The 13,701-nt window shown below is 38.4% G+C and overlaps 1 protein-coding gene across 1 annotated transcript in view; it reads left to right on the top strand.

The window, feature by feature from the left end:
- The window catches only part of LOC128638196 (5-hydroxytryptamine receptor 3A-like), an 80,122-nt gene that overhangs the window by 22,860 nt on the left and 43,561 nt on the right, over positions 1 to 13,701 (top strand). Inside the window, exons 4-6 of the mRNA XM_053690057.1 lie at positions 3,209 to 3,253; positions 4,013 to 4,122; positions 11,216 to 11,385. Of these exons, the coding sequence (XP_053546032.1) occupies positions 3,209 to 3,253; positions 4,013 to 4,122; positions 11,216 to 11,385 (325 nt within the window). The remainder of the gene's footprint in view (positions 1 to 3,208; positions 3,254 to 4,012; positions 4,123 to 11,215; positions 11,386 to 13,701) is intronic.

Below are 13,701 nucleotides of genomic sequence, written 5' to 3'. Positions count from 1 at the left end.
GGTTTATTTTATAGGTATTTAGTTTTAAATAGGAATAATGTAGTTAATGATAGTAATTTTATTTAAATTTATTTAAATTATATTTAAGTTAGGGGGTGTTAGGGTTAGGGTTAGACTTAGATTTAGGGGTTAATAAATTTAATATAGTGGTGGTGACGTTGGGGACGGCAGATTAGGGGTTAATAAATGTAGGCAGGTGGCAGCGATGTTGGGGGCAGCAGATTAGGGGTTAATAAATATAATGTAGGTTGTGGCGATGTCCGGAGCGGATGATTAGGGGTTAATAAGTATAATGTAGATGGCGGCGATGTTAGGGGCGGCAGATTAGGGGTTAATATTATTTAACTAGTGTTTGCGAGGCGGGAGTGCGGCGGTTTAGGGTTTAATATGTTTATTCTAGTGGCGGCAATGTCCGGAGCGGCAGATTAGGGTTTAAAACATGTATTATAGTGTTTGCAATGCGGGAGGGCCTCGGTTTAGGGGTTAGTTTATGTGTGTTAGTGTACTTTTTAGCACTTTAGTTATGAGTTTTATGCTACAGCGTTGTAGTGTAAAACTCATAACTACTGACTTTAAAATGCATTAGGGATCTTTTAGGTAGAGGGTGTACCGCTCACTTTTTGGCCTCCCAGGACAGACTCGAAATACCAACGCTATGGAATTCTCATCGAAAAAAAGACTTTACGAAGTTTACGTAAGTCGTTTTGCGGTAAGGCCAAAGAAGTGTGCGGTGCCCCTAAACCTGCAAGAAGTAATAGCAGCGGTAGTGAAAAAGCAGCGCTAGGACCTGTTAACGCTGCTTTTTTACCTTAACGCACAACTCGTAATCTAGCCGCATGTTTCTTCTTCATTTTGACAAAATAAATCCTAATTTACTTTGTCTCACTGCTGGAACTTTGTCTATATGACAAGTTACCCCACACCTTCTGTCTCCTCACCTCTCAACAAGTAGATTGTAAGCTCTTCAGATCACGGCTCTTTTGATGTATTCATGTGTTTTGTTTAGTCTGCTTTATGTATCTGTATTTTTTTACCATGAATCAGTGTCACTGTGTAGAACGACTCATATACCCAGCTCTATGGAATGTGATGACACTTAACAAGGTTATACTACTAATTCCTCAGAATATTATAGCCTGGTGATGCTTTATTTTACATTATTCCAATTCATTAACAGAGATGCAGTTGCAGATAGTGAATACAAAGAAATTACTAAATTATATCATGTATTTTATTTCTATACTTCTTTGAGCTATTAATACGTTCCTATTGCTGCAGCAATCACATATGCAAACTTAACACTGTTTCAGTATGGTTTAATATGTATTTGAGATACATATGCTAATTTTTGTATTTGCAATGTTTGTTGCTCTGTATTTGTAAAATAAAATAGTATTACCAGGTAATACCCAACAGTAAGCCTTGCTACCTGAGCTTATTGAATATCACCTGTGACACATAAACCACGTGTATCCGGTACTAGATATGATTTAAAGTTACACTTCAACTCCTATGTGAAACGAAACCACTTTCCGCACACTTTATACAGCTTAGTTATTATTCCTATCTCCTAATTTTATGTTCTCATTCACTTGTACTGATTTGTAATAGTTTTCTTGATTGCAACTTTTTAACCCCTTTCTTTATGTAACTTTATGTGATTTTTTCACACAGAGATTTGTTACTTAAACTGCAACTCAAAATGTTACAGTTTTTTTAATCACATTTTTGATCGCTTTCTGATCCACTGTATCTCATTTTTATGATACAGCTTACGTTGATATACACAACTAGCACACTATATGCTTTTTTATATTGAACATCTTTAAAACATTGCAGCACACTTCCTGCACTTTAAAACATTGCAGCACACTTCTTGTACTTTTATATAGGGTTTACGCATCTACGCCGCACTCAAGTCACCCTCTTTTGAAGGAGGTGCTCCTTTCCAAATACTTGTGTAACCTTACTAAATTATATAACAGCAAAATCATTAAACTCTAAATTTAAATCCCTATAAAATATTTAGGGCTAGATTACAAGTGGAGCGCTAATTTATTGGGCTCCCGCCATTATAAGTTGCTGTTTTTTGCTACCGCAATCTAACGGTAACAATCAGCACTTATAAAATGTATCAGATCTCTGGTTAACTTTATAAATGCCCCCCAATTGGCCCCAAAAAGTATGAATAGTGTTGCTTTATTAAAAAAAGTAGCATCTTTATTTTTTAATAATTGCACTAAGCAGTTTTTTGGTCTAAAGTTGGCGGGTGTGGGGTGTTTGAAAAAAAAAAAAAAACAGCACTGAAAAGTGCCTTTACATTGCGATCTATGGGAACTGTGTGTTCCTTTAAATTTTATATATATATATATATATATATATATATATACACTTATATACATATATATTTATGTGTTAATTTGTGTACATACACATATAAACACATAAATATATAAGGATATACACATATAAACACATAAATATATAAGCATATACACATATAAACACAAATATATAAGCATATACATATATAAACACATAAATATATAAGTATATACACATATAAACACATAAATATATAAGCATATACACATATAAACACATAAATATATAAGCATATACACATATTTACAATTTGCTGCCCATCGCTGCGGGACTTACCCCCTTCAATGCGCTACTTCTCATTCATTGTCTGATGGCATGAGAACAAGGCTCCTACTGGAGCCTGTGGAAGTGCGCTCTGTTGACACAACTGCGTGCGCTGGTATTACGAGTGGAGTGCAAATATCGTGCTCGCTTAAGTGCAATTTTTCACTCCACTCTTAAAATGGCCCTTAATTATATAGAGTGTAACATATTTGCAATATACTTTCATTATTTATTTTCTGTAATTTATATCAGGAAATTGTATACTTTCCACTCCCCAGAGTTACTGAAGTGCATTCAAGGGAATTCAGAATCCACCTGTTCTTACATGCTGCACAGTGATTGGTTCATATGTACAGGAGCTGATTTATATCTGTTCTTAACTGGCCACATCAGAAGAAATAAGATTCACAACTCTAAAGAGCCATGTTCCCAAGTGGTGTGTTCTTAAGAATTCTATTGACTACCACACCTCTTTAAATAAATTGCTGGTCTTTAAAACTAAAAAGTATCAGGATATTAGATTATAATGATGATTTTTTACCTTTATTTTCATTCACAGGATGAGAAAAATCAAGTCCTGACAACTTACATCTGGTACAGACAGGTAAGATAAGTACTTGGTTACAATGCTAGACACTGTTATTTTGTCTTATAGTCTATACACTTTCCCTTCACTTGTAGTAATCTAATACTCGCCTGTGTAATGATATCGCTTTCCTTTAGGAAACTAATATAATATACCACAAGTGACCCACAACATATAATAGACAAGGGAACAGATTTCTGCAATAAGTAACACACAATTAGGTATTTTTATGTTATGCACGTCATATAGTAATGAGCAAATACTGCAATGCATATGATGAAACATCTCCCTGTTACATTTAGTCCAACTAAAAATGTCCCAGAAGAAATATCAAACGTCTGAAACGCTACCCCTTGTTCAGTCTCCCACAGCTGTCAAACATCTTCACAAATTACACCAAAACAACAACACTGTGCTCATAAAGCAAACACAGACATATATGATGTAAATACTAATATAAATGTCAGGTAGAAGTTTACTTTCACAATATCTAACAATGAAGGTTTAATTCTTGCTGACAAAGTTTTTTTTTTTTTTTTAAATAAGATTTTATTGAGGTCAATTATAGATGGTGAAAGAGAGGCTTACCAGCATGTTGCCATGGCAACATGAGAATCTTTTAAACAAATTATATATATACTGTATATGTATATGTATTACTATAAAAAAATGAAGTATATTTCTTGTTCTAATAACTTGTAACAGCTATAACTTTATCATTTCTATAGGAAACATCTAACATTAATTATAAATATACTTGTTTTTTAACTCATGTAGTTCTGGGTGGATGAATTTCTCACCTGGGATCCAGCAAAGTTTGAGAATGTGACTCAGATTTCCATCCCCACAGGAAACATTTGGGTGCCAGATATCTTAATAAATGAATTGTAAGTATTGGTGTGAAGTTCTCCATAATGACATATATACTGACATACATACTGACATACATACTGACATACATACTGACATACATATTGACACACATACTGAGATATATACTCACATACATACTGACATACAGTATATACTGACATACTGACATACATACTGACATATATATTGACATATATACTGACATACATACTGACATACATACTGACATATATATTGACATACATACTGACATATATACTCACGTACATACTGACATATATACTGACATATATGCTGACATGCATACTGACATATATACTCACATACATATTGACATACATACTGACATATATACTCACGTACATACTGACATATATACTGACATATATGCTGACATATATATTGACATGCATACTGACATATATACTGACATTTACACTGACATACATACTGACATACATACTGAATTAATTTACTGTCATGATCTTTAGCAAATGCAGAAACTTATTTATTATCAGTTGTCACTCAGATTGGATGCTATATTCAGTAGCTATTAGCAATTTAATCAGTTACTATAAATATTTTTTGAAGAATATGCTTACAATGGAAATTTGGTAGAGTTATAAACAGAATCTCTATTATAATTTAGTTACTATTAATGCTAATAATCATGGGTGTCCACAAAGGGGGTCCATTTTTTTTTCTTGTAATCCCCCTGAATGTAGCTCTGTTTGAAAGGAAGAAGCACAGCATTCTGGGAGTCAAACTGCATTATGAAATTTTTAGTTCACTATTTCACTCTCAGTATTGCGATTCTGCCATTCTGGACTCTAATTCCCAGCATGCATTGTACAGTGGTGGGGAGTGAGCTTCCTGGAAGGCAGAAAGTTTTGCATAAGGTCACACCCCCTCCACAATCCTGAATGTGTATGTGTGTCCCACACACAGGGGAAGGCAGCTGGGAGTATTGTCTGACCCTTTACACAGGTTTATATATTTATTTGCATGGTCACAAGTGGGGGAGGGGGAAGGGGTGCACTGTGCCATGACTTCCATGTTACACACACACACATTATATATATATATATATATATATACTGTGACAGGAACACTTTTAACCACGGTCTTCTAGGGCACAAATGCAGCACAGGACAATCCACTGTAGTTTAAAAGGCTTTATTTTTCACAGCAATAACAAACAGGCAGTTCATTTTCAAAAGAGGGAAATCCTTCCTCTGCAGCAAAGTTAAGTGCTTTTAAATGTGTCCCAGCACTTCACAGCATTCCACAAGTGCTTTGTAAAAATAATGTCCTTTTACAGTTCACAGGAACAAAAGTCTTTTACACAGTGTAACAAACACACACACCAGCTTCTGTAGCTGTGTAACTCTCTCTCAAGGCCTAAGTGAGGCTGCTATTTAAACCCTCACAACTTCTAATTAGCCACACCTGTGATTAGCTGCTGGACAGCTTCACAGCTGTCTGGGATAATCAAATACACACTCTTTCTCCCTGGGGTTTTAACTGAAAGGAGAAATAGCATGTACAATGCTTGGTCTTAAATATCTTCCATTTATAAGCAGGCCTTGCTTTCTGTCACATATCCTCCCCCCCAGCTCACACCCAGTGGGTTGAGCGACCATGGACATCAATGAATGTACCCGAGACAAACCATCAGCATTGCCCTGCAAAAGACCGGCCCTGTGCTCAACAGTAAAATTGAAGGGTTGCAAGCTAAGAAACCACCTAGTAACCCTTGAATTTGTTTCCTTATTCTGACTCATCCATGTGAGAGGAGCATGATCTGTTATTAATTTAAATTTTCTTCCCAACAGATAGTACCTAAGGGTCTCTAAAGCCCACTTAATGGCAAGGCATTCTTTCTCCACTATAGAATAGTTCTTTTCCTGTGGAATAAGTTTTCTGCTTAGGAAAAGGACAGGAGGCTCTTCTCCCTGACACTCCTGCGAGAGAACTGCTCCTAAACCAACATCAGAGGCATCTGTCTGTACAATAAAATCTTTATCGAAATTGGGGGTTACCAAAACTGGATGGGCACAAAGGGCATCTTTCAAATGCTTAAAAGCTTGTTCTGCTTCTGGGGACCATTTTATCATAATTGGGGCCCTTGCTTTTGTGAGATCCGTCAAGGGTGCCGCAATTGTAGCGAAATTCGGGATAAACCTTCTATAATAACTAGTTATCCCAATAAATCTTCTTACTTGTTTTTTAGTTAGAGGCTGTGGCCAGTTCTGTATGGCCTCTACTTTTGTTGTCTGAGGTTTAACTAATCCTCTACCAATAGTATAACCCAAGTACTTAGCTTCCTGTAAACCAGCGGTACATTTTGCAGGATTGGCAGTTAACCCAGCGGACCGTATTGCATCAAGTACTGCTTGAACTTTTGGAAGATGGGATTCCCAATCTGTACTATAAATTATAACATCATCCAAATATGCTGCCGCATAACGAACATGGGGTTTCAGAATTCTATCCATCATCCTCTGGAATGTTGCCGGGGCCCCATGTAAACCAAATGGCAACACCGTATACTGAAATAAGCCCTCTGGGGTTGAAAAAGCTGTCTTTTCCTTTGCTTGACTAGTGAGAGGCACCTGCCAATACCCTTTCGCTAAATCAATTGTAGTGAGATAACGTGCTTTTCCTAGCCTTTCTATCAACTCATCTACCCTAGGCATTGGGTAGGTGTCAAATTTGGAAACACAATTAAGCTTACGAAAGTCATTACAGAACCTTAATGAACCATCCGGCTTTGGAACAAGCACGATTGGACTGTTCCACTCACTTTGTGATTCCTCAATTACCCCAAGCTTTAACATTTTTTCTACCTCCAGTTTAATAGCCTTTCTACGAGCCTCAGGGACCCTATAGGGTTTAAGGCAGACCTTCTTCCCTGGTTCTGTTATTATGTCATGCTTAATAACATTAGTTTTTCCCGGTACCACAGAAAATACCTCTTTGTTCATTCTAATAAAATCCTTGACCTCTCTCTTCTGATGTACAGATAGGATTTCCGATATATTTACCTCTGATTCAGTGACAGGGAGTTCTGTAGGTTTTACCAGATTTATATGATATATTTGCTCAGGTTTCCTTCTCCCTGGCTGACTTACTTTGTAATTAACATCATTTAAAACCCTGATATTATTTCTTGCCTCTACCAATGTTGGATCCTCCCATTGGGCTTTTTTAAAATTACCAGGGCCACCAATCAGATCTATCAAATCATCAATATTTTCCAAGCTAGTACTTGGTACTTCATTACTCTGAGAAGGTTGATCTACTAATACAGGCATAGGGCAATAAATCTTATTTTTCTCCTTTTCAATGGAACCCCCTTCAAAATCAGTTTCAGAGAAAGGAAATACATAAATATCAGAAGTTTGACATATTTCTGGAGATTCCCATAACTCCAGAAATTTTGGAAAATTTCTCCCTATCACCACCTCATGGGCTAAATTTGGTACTACACCAACACAATATTTTAATTTACCACACTGAGTCTCAATCTCCACCTCAGCTGTAGGATATTCCCGTTTATCTCCATGAACACAGATAATTCCCATTTTTTCCCCATAATCTAATACTGCATCTGGTACTAAAGATTTAGCCACTAGTGTGACCATACTTCCTGAATCAAGCAAAGCCCTAGATACTTTACCATTAACCGTCACAGTACACCAATGGGAATCATTATTAACAGAGCTGTTGCTATTAGACAATAGTGAATGTGCAACATTACAGTCCATAAATTCATCTTTATCACAGTCTCTAGCAATATGCCCAACCTCATTACATTTAAAACATCTTACAGGTTGGTTATATTTAAATGTTTCCTTAATTCCTGGGGAAATGTCTCTGGTGTTTTGCCTATACACCTGCTGCTCTCTTATCCCCTTTATCCCCTGAACAGTCTTACCAGTTCTTGTAGAGCTCTGGGACTTGGGATTGTGGGGCTGATCCATTGAAGATTGTTGCAAAACTTCTCCTGAAGCTATAAATCTTTCGACCAATACAATCAACTGATCCGCTGTTTGAGGATCACCTTGATTAACCCACCGCCGCAGGGAAGCAGGTAATCCACGCTGAAACCGGTCCATCACCAGTAGTTCCACTATTTTGGTAGCTGAATTAACCTCTGGTTGCAGCCACTTCCTGGCAAGGTGTATAAGGTCGAACATCTGGGATCTTGCAGCATTATGAGATGAAAACATCCAGGAATGGAATCTTTGTGCACGGACTGCCGAAGTCACCCCCAGGCGTGCAAGGATTTCTGCTTTCAATTTCTCATAGTCACTGGCTTGTGCTGGCTCTAAATCAGAGTAGGCCTTCTGAGGTTCACCACTAAGAAATGGCGCAAGTATACTCGCCCACTCAACTGTCGGCCATTTTTCTCTTTCTGCTGTGCGTTCAAATGCCAAAAGATACACCTCAACATCATCAGCTGCTGTCATTTTTTGAAGATAATGACTAGCCCTTATTACTCTGGAACCTTGGCTGCCACCAACATATTCAGAGTTCAGTCTTTCTGATATGGCTTGAACCTCTCGTTGCAGAGTCTGTGTAGCACTTTGCTGCTCCTCCCGGGTCTTCCTGAATGTCTCAGCTTGCACAGCAGCCATCTGTTGTATCAACAATTCAGTGTTCTCCTTCTGTGATTTAGCCAGCAGCATAGCACTCTCTGACTGGGCCAAGACCAACTGTTGCAGTGCTGCACTATTTTCAGCAGCTTTTCTGTTAGTCTCTTGCAGTATAGCATTAGAATGGATCAAAGCTTTAATGACCTCCTCCATGTTGCTTGCAGATTATTATGCCCACAGACTTACAACGTGGTTGCCCGCATTCTCCACCAAGTGTGACAGGAACACTTTTAACCACGGTCTTCTAGGGCACAAATGCAGCACAGGACAATCCACTGTAGTTTAAAAGGCTTTATTTTTCACAGCAATAACAAACAGGCAGTTCATTTTCAAAAGAGGGAAATCCTTCCTCTGCAGCAAAGTTAAGTGCTTTTAAATGTGTCCCAGCACTTCACAGCATTCCACAAGTGCTTTGTAAAAATAATGTCCTTTTACAGTTCACAGGAACAAAAGTCTTTTACACAGTGTAACAAACACACACACCAGCTTCTGTAGCTGTGTAACTAACTCTCAAGGCCTAAGTGAGGCTGCTATTTAAACCCTCACAACTTCTAATTAGCCACACCTGTGATTAGCTGCTAGACAGCTTCCCAGCTGTCTGGGATAATCAAATACACACTCTTTCTCCCTGGGGTTTTAACTGAAAGGAGAAATAGCATGTACAATGCTTGGTCTTAAATATCTTCCATTTATAACCAGGCCTTGCTTTCTGTCACAATACATATATATATATATATATATATATATATATATATATACACTGTATATATATATATATATAATTCCGCTCCCACCACCCTTTTAACAGCAGCAAAGGATAAGGTATCCCATTAATGGCAATCTGCTCACACATACTAGAATATGTTGTTAAAAGTTTGCCAATAGCACAAATAGAGAAATGAAAATTTTGCTTATCTTATGTAATATACTGTTAGCAGTTTTAGGCTTATATGTTATGTTGGTTCTTCTGTGCTTAGTTGTAATTTTGTTTTGCTTTTTTAATAACTGTATAAAGCAACAAATCAAATAAGCAAAACACTACAAAAATGATATAAATATTTATTGTCTAGGCACATTTCATTTTCTGCCGACGCCCATAATAATAATAATAATAATCCTGACATTTTAAAATAACTCCATTCAATAGGCTTTGGGAACCTTTCTCTTGCTGGAAGCCAAAAAAACTAAAGGATTCTGCTAAGTGGTTATGGTGATATTTTATGGGGAGAAATAGAATTGGTAGTCTGGAAAACACAATCAGTAAATAAACTCAGTTAAAATAATCTTCTTATATCGGGGTATAAATTAAATAATATATCTGATGAAGAACCTAAGTTACATTTTGTTGTATGTTTAATAAGGTGAACAAGTTCCCATAAAAAGAACAAATCCGCCCACTATCGCCAGCAGCTGTGTAATTCCGCCCTGATCTTGTGCAGCCAATCGTGTGAGACCAGGGGTTGTCAATTACCCTGCTCGTTACTCACATACAGATATACACACATATATACACATTCACACACACATGCGTGCACACACACACATACAAAGATACAAACACGCACACACACATACATGCACACACATATATATATACACACACACACACAGATAAACACATACAAACATACAAATATGCACATGCACACACAGATATACACATATATACAGGCACATATACAGTACACTTTCACAGACATACACACACATACATAAAAATATACAAACACAGATTATACGCACACACAAAATACACACACATTTACACAGGCACATATAAACAGACACACACACAGATGCCCACATATAGACAAGCACATGTACACATTCACACACATTCACAGGCATATACACACATTTACACAAGCACAAATTCACGTACACAAACATGCACACACAGACATACATATTTACATATACACAAACACACGCAGACACACACAGATGCACACATATACACAGACACATATACACAGAGACACACACAGAGACATACATATTTACATATACACAAACACACGCAGACACACACAGATGCACACATATACACAGACACATATACACAGAGACACACACACAGACATACATATTTACATATACACAAACACACACAGACATACATATTTACATATACACAAACACACACAGACATACATATTTACATATACACAAACACACACAGACATACATATTTACATATACACAAACACACGCAGACACACACTTACATTGTTGTACATGATTCTATGCAGCCATTCATCAAATCTCCCAAAAAATATTACCTGGATCTCTTCTGTTTAAACAAGCACCAATATGTACTGAGAATAGTGAAGTGAATTAGACTTATGTTGTATATTGTTTCAAGCAAATAAACCAAATGTATTTTAATATGACACATATGTAATAATTCATCTAGATAATGTATTGTTTCATTTTCTATAACTAGTGTAGATGTTGGGAAATCCCCAGATATCCCTTATGTGTACGTCAACCATGAGGGTAGAGTGCAGAACTACAAGCCCATTCAAGTGGTGACAGCCTGCAGTCTTAACATCTACAACTTTCCTTTTGACGTTCAGAACTGCTCCTTGACCTTCACGAGCTGGCTGCACACAAGTAAGACCTCTGCTCCTGCCATAGGGATGTAGTTCTCACAGTACAAAGAGTTTTACATGGTAGCCTGAAACTAGCCAATAGTAGTGGTATAGCCATGTGACATATATAACCATGTGACATATATAACCATGTGACATATATAAGCAAGTGGCATATATAACCATGTGACATATATAAGCAAGTGACATATATAACCATGTGACATATATAAGCAAGTGACATATATAACCATGTGACATATAAATCACTGCTTTCTTATCTATAATTAAAGACATTAGAAGGACATAAACATACAAACATAAAATGATTATTTTTTAAATTATTTTAAATCACAATTTTCAGGGTTTGATAATGCAGAACAGCTTGGTGGAATTCAAGTTTTTGGTCTCCTCTGCTTTGGTCAATCAGAGGCTACTCTAAGGTGGCATGCAAGGCTTACTGTAGAGTTGCCCTGTACAGTACACAGAGAATCTCAGTATATTTGCAGTATGCACTTCGGGTCTCCTGACCCTCTGGGGGTGATATGTGAGACTCACTGTAGCATTGCCCTATACACAGACAATCTCAGTATAACTTCAGTATTCACTCCTGGTCTCCTGTCCCTCTGGGGGTGACATGTGAGACTCACTGTAGCATTACCCTATACACAGACAATCTCAGTATAACTGCAGTATGCACTCCTGGTCTCCTGTCCCTCTGGGGGTGATATGTGAGACTCACTGTAGCAGTACCCTATACACAGACAATCTCAGTATACTGCAGTATGTACTCCTGGTCTCCTGTCCCTCTGGGGGTGATATGTGAGACTCACTGTAGCAGTACCCTATACACAGACAATCTCAGTATAACTGCAGTATTCACTCCTGGTCTCCTGTCCCTCTGGGGGTGACATGTGAGGCTCACTGTAGCATTGCCCTATACACAGACAATCTCAGTATAACTGCAGTATTCACTCCTGGTCTCCTGTCCCTCTGGGGGTGACATGTGAGACTCACTGTAGCATTACCCTATACACAGACAATCTCAGTATAACTGCAGTATTCATTCCTGGTCTCCTGTCCCTCTGGGGGTGACATGTGAGACTCACTGTAGCATTACCCTATACACAGACAATCTCAGTATAACTGCAGTATTCACTCCTGGTCTCCTGTCCCTCTGGGGGTGACATGTGAGACTCACTGTAGCATTACCCTATACACAGACAATCTCAGTATAACTGCAGTATTCACTCCTGGTCTCCTGTCCCTCTGGGGGTGACATGTGAGACTCACTGTAGCAGTACCCTATACACAGACAATCTCAGTATAACTGCAGTATGCACTCCTGGTCTCCTGTCCCTCTGGGGGTGACATGTGAGACTCACTGTAGCAGTACCCTATACACAGACAATCTCAGTATAACTGCAGTATTCACTCCTGGTCTCCTGTCCCTCTGGGGGTGATATGTGAGACTCACTGTAGCATTGCTCTATACACAGACAATCTCAGTATAACTGCAGTATTCACTCCTGGTCTCCTGTCCCTCTGGGGGTGACATGTGAGACTCACTGTAGCAGTACCCTATACACAGACAATCTCAGTATAACTGCAGTATTCACTCCTGGTCTCCTGTCCCTCTGGGGGTGACATGTGAGACTCACTGTAGCATTACCCTATACACAGACAATCTCAGTATAACTGCAGTATTCACTCCTGGTCTCCTGTCCCTCTGGGGGTGATATGTGAGACTTACTGTAGCATTACCCTATACACAGACAATCTCAGTATAACTGCAGTATGCACTTCTGGTCTCCTGTCCCTCTGGGGGTGACATGTGAGACTCACTGTAGCAGTACCCTATACACAGACAATCTCAGTATAACTGCAGTATTCACTCCTGGTCTCCTGTCCCTCTGGGGGTGATATGTGAGACTCACTGTAGCATTACCCTATACACAGACAATCTCAGGATAACTGCAGTATGCACTCCTGGTCTCCTGTCCCTCTGGGGGTGACACGTGAGACTCACTGTAGCATTACCCTATACACAGACAATCTCATGATACTGCAGTATGCACTCTTGGTCTCCTGTCCTGGTCTCATGTGAGACTCACTGTAGCATTACCCTATACATAGACAATCTCAGTATAACTGCAGTAAGAACTCCTGGTCTCCTGTCCCTCTGGGGGTCTCATGTGAGACTCACTGTATCATTACCCTATACACAGACAATCTCATGATACTGCAGTATGCACTCCTGGTCTCCTGTCCCTCTGGGGGTGACACGTGAGACTCACTGTAGCATTACCCTATACACAGACAATCTCATGATACTGCA

Source organism: Bombina bombina, chromosome 8 (genome assembly GCF_027579735.1).
Source record: "Bombina bombina isolate aBomBom1 chromosome 8, aBomBom1.pri, whole genome shotgun sequence".
NCBI lineage: Eukaryota > Metazoa > Chordata > Amphibia > Anura > Bombinatoridae > Bombina > Bombina bombina.
Note: the sequence above shows the minus strand (reverse complement) of the source record. Positions and strands in the feature narration are given on the sequence as shown.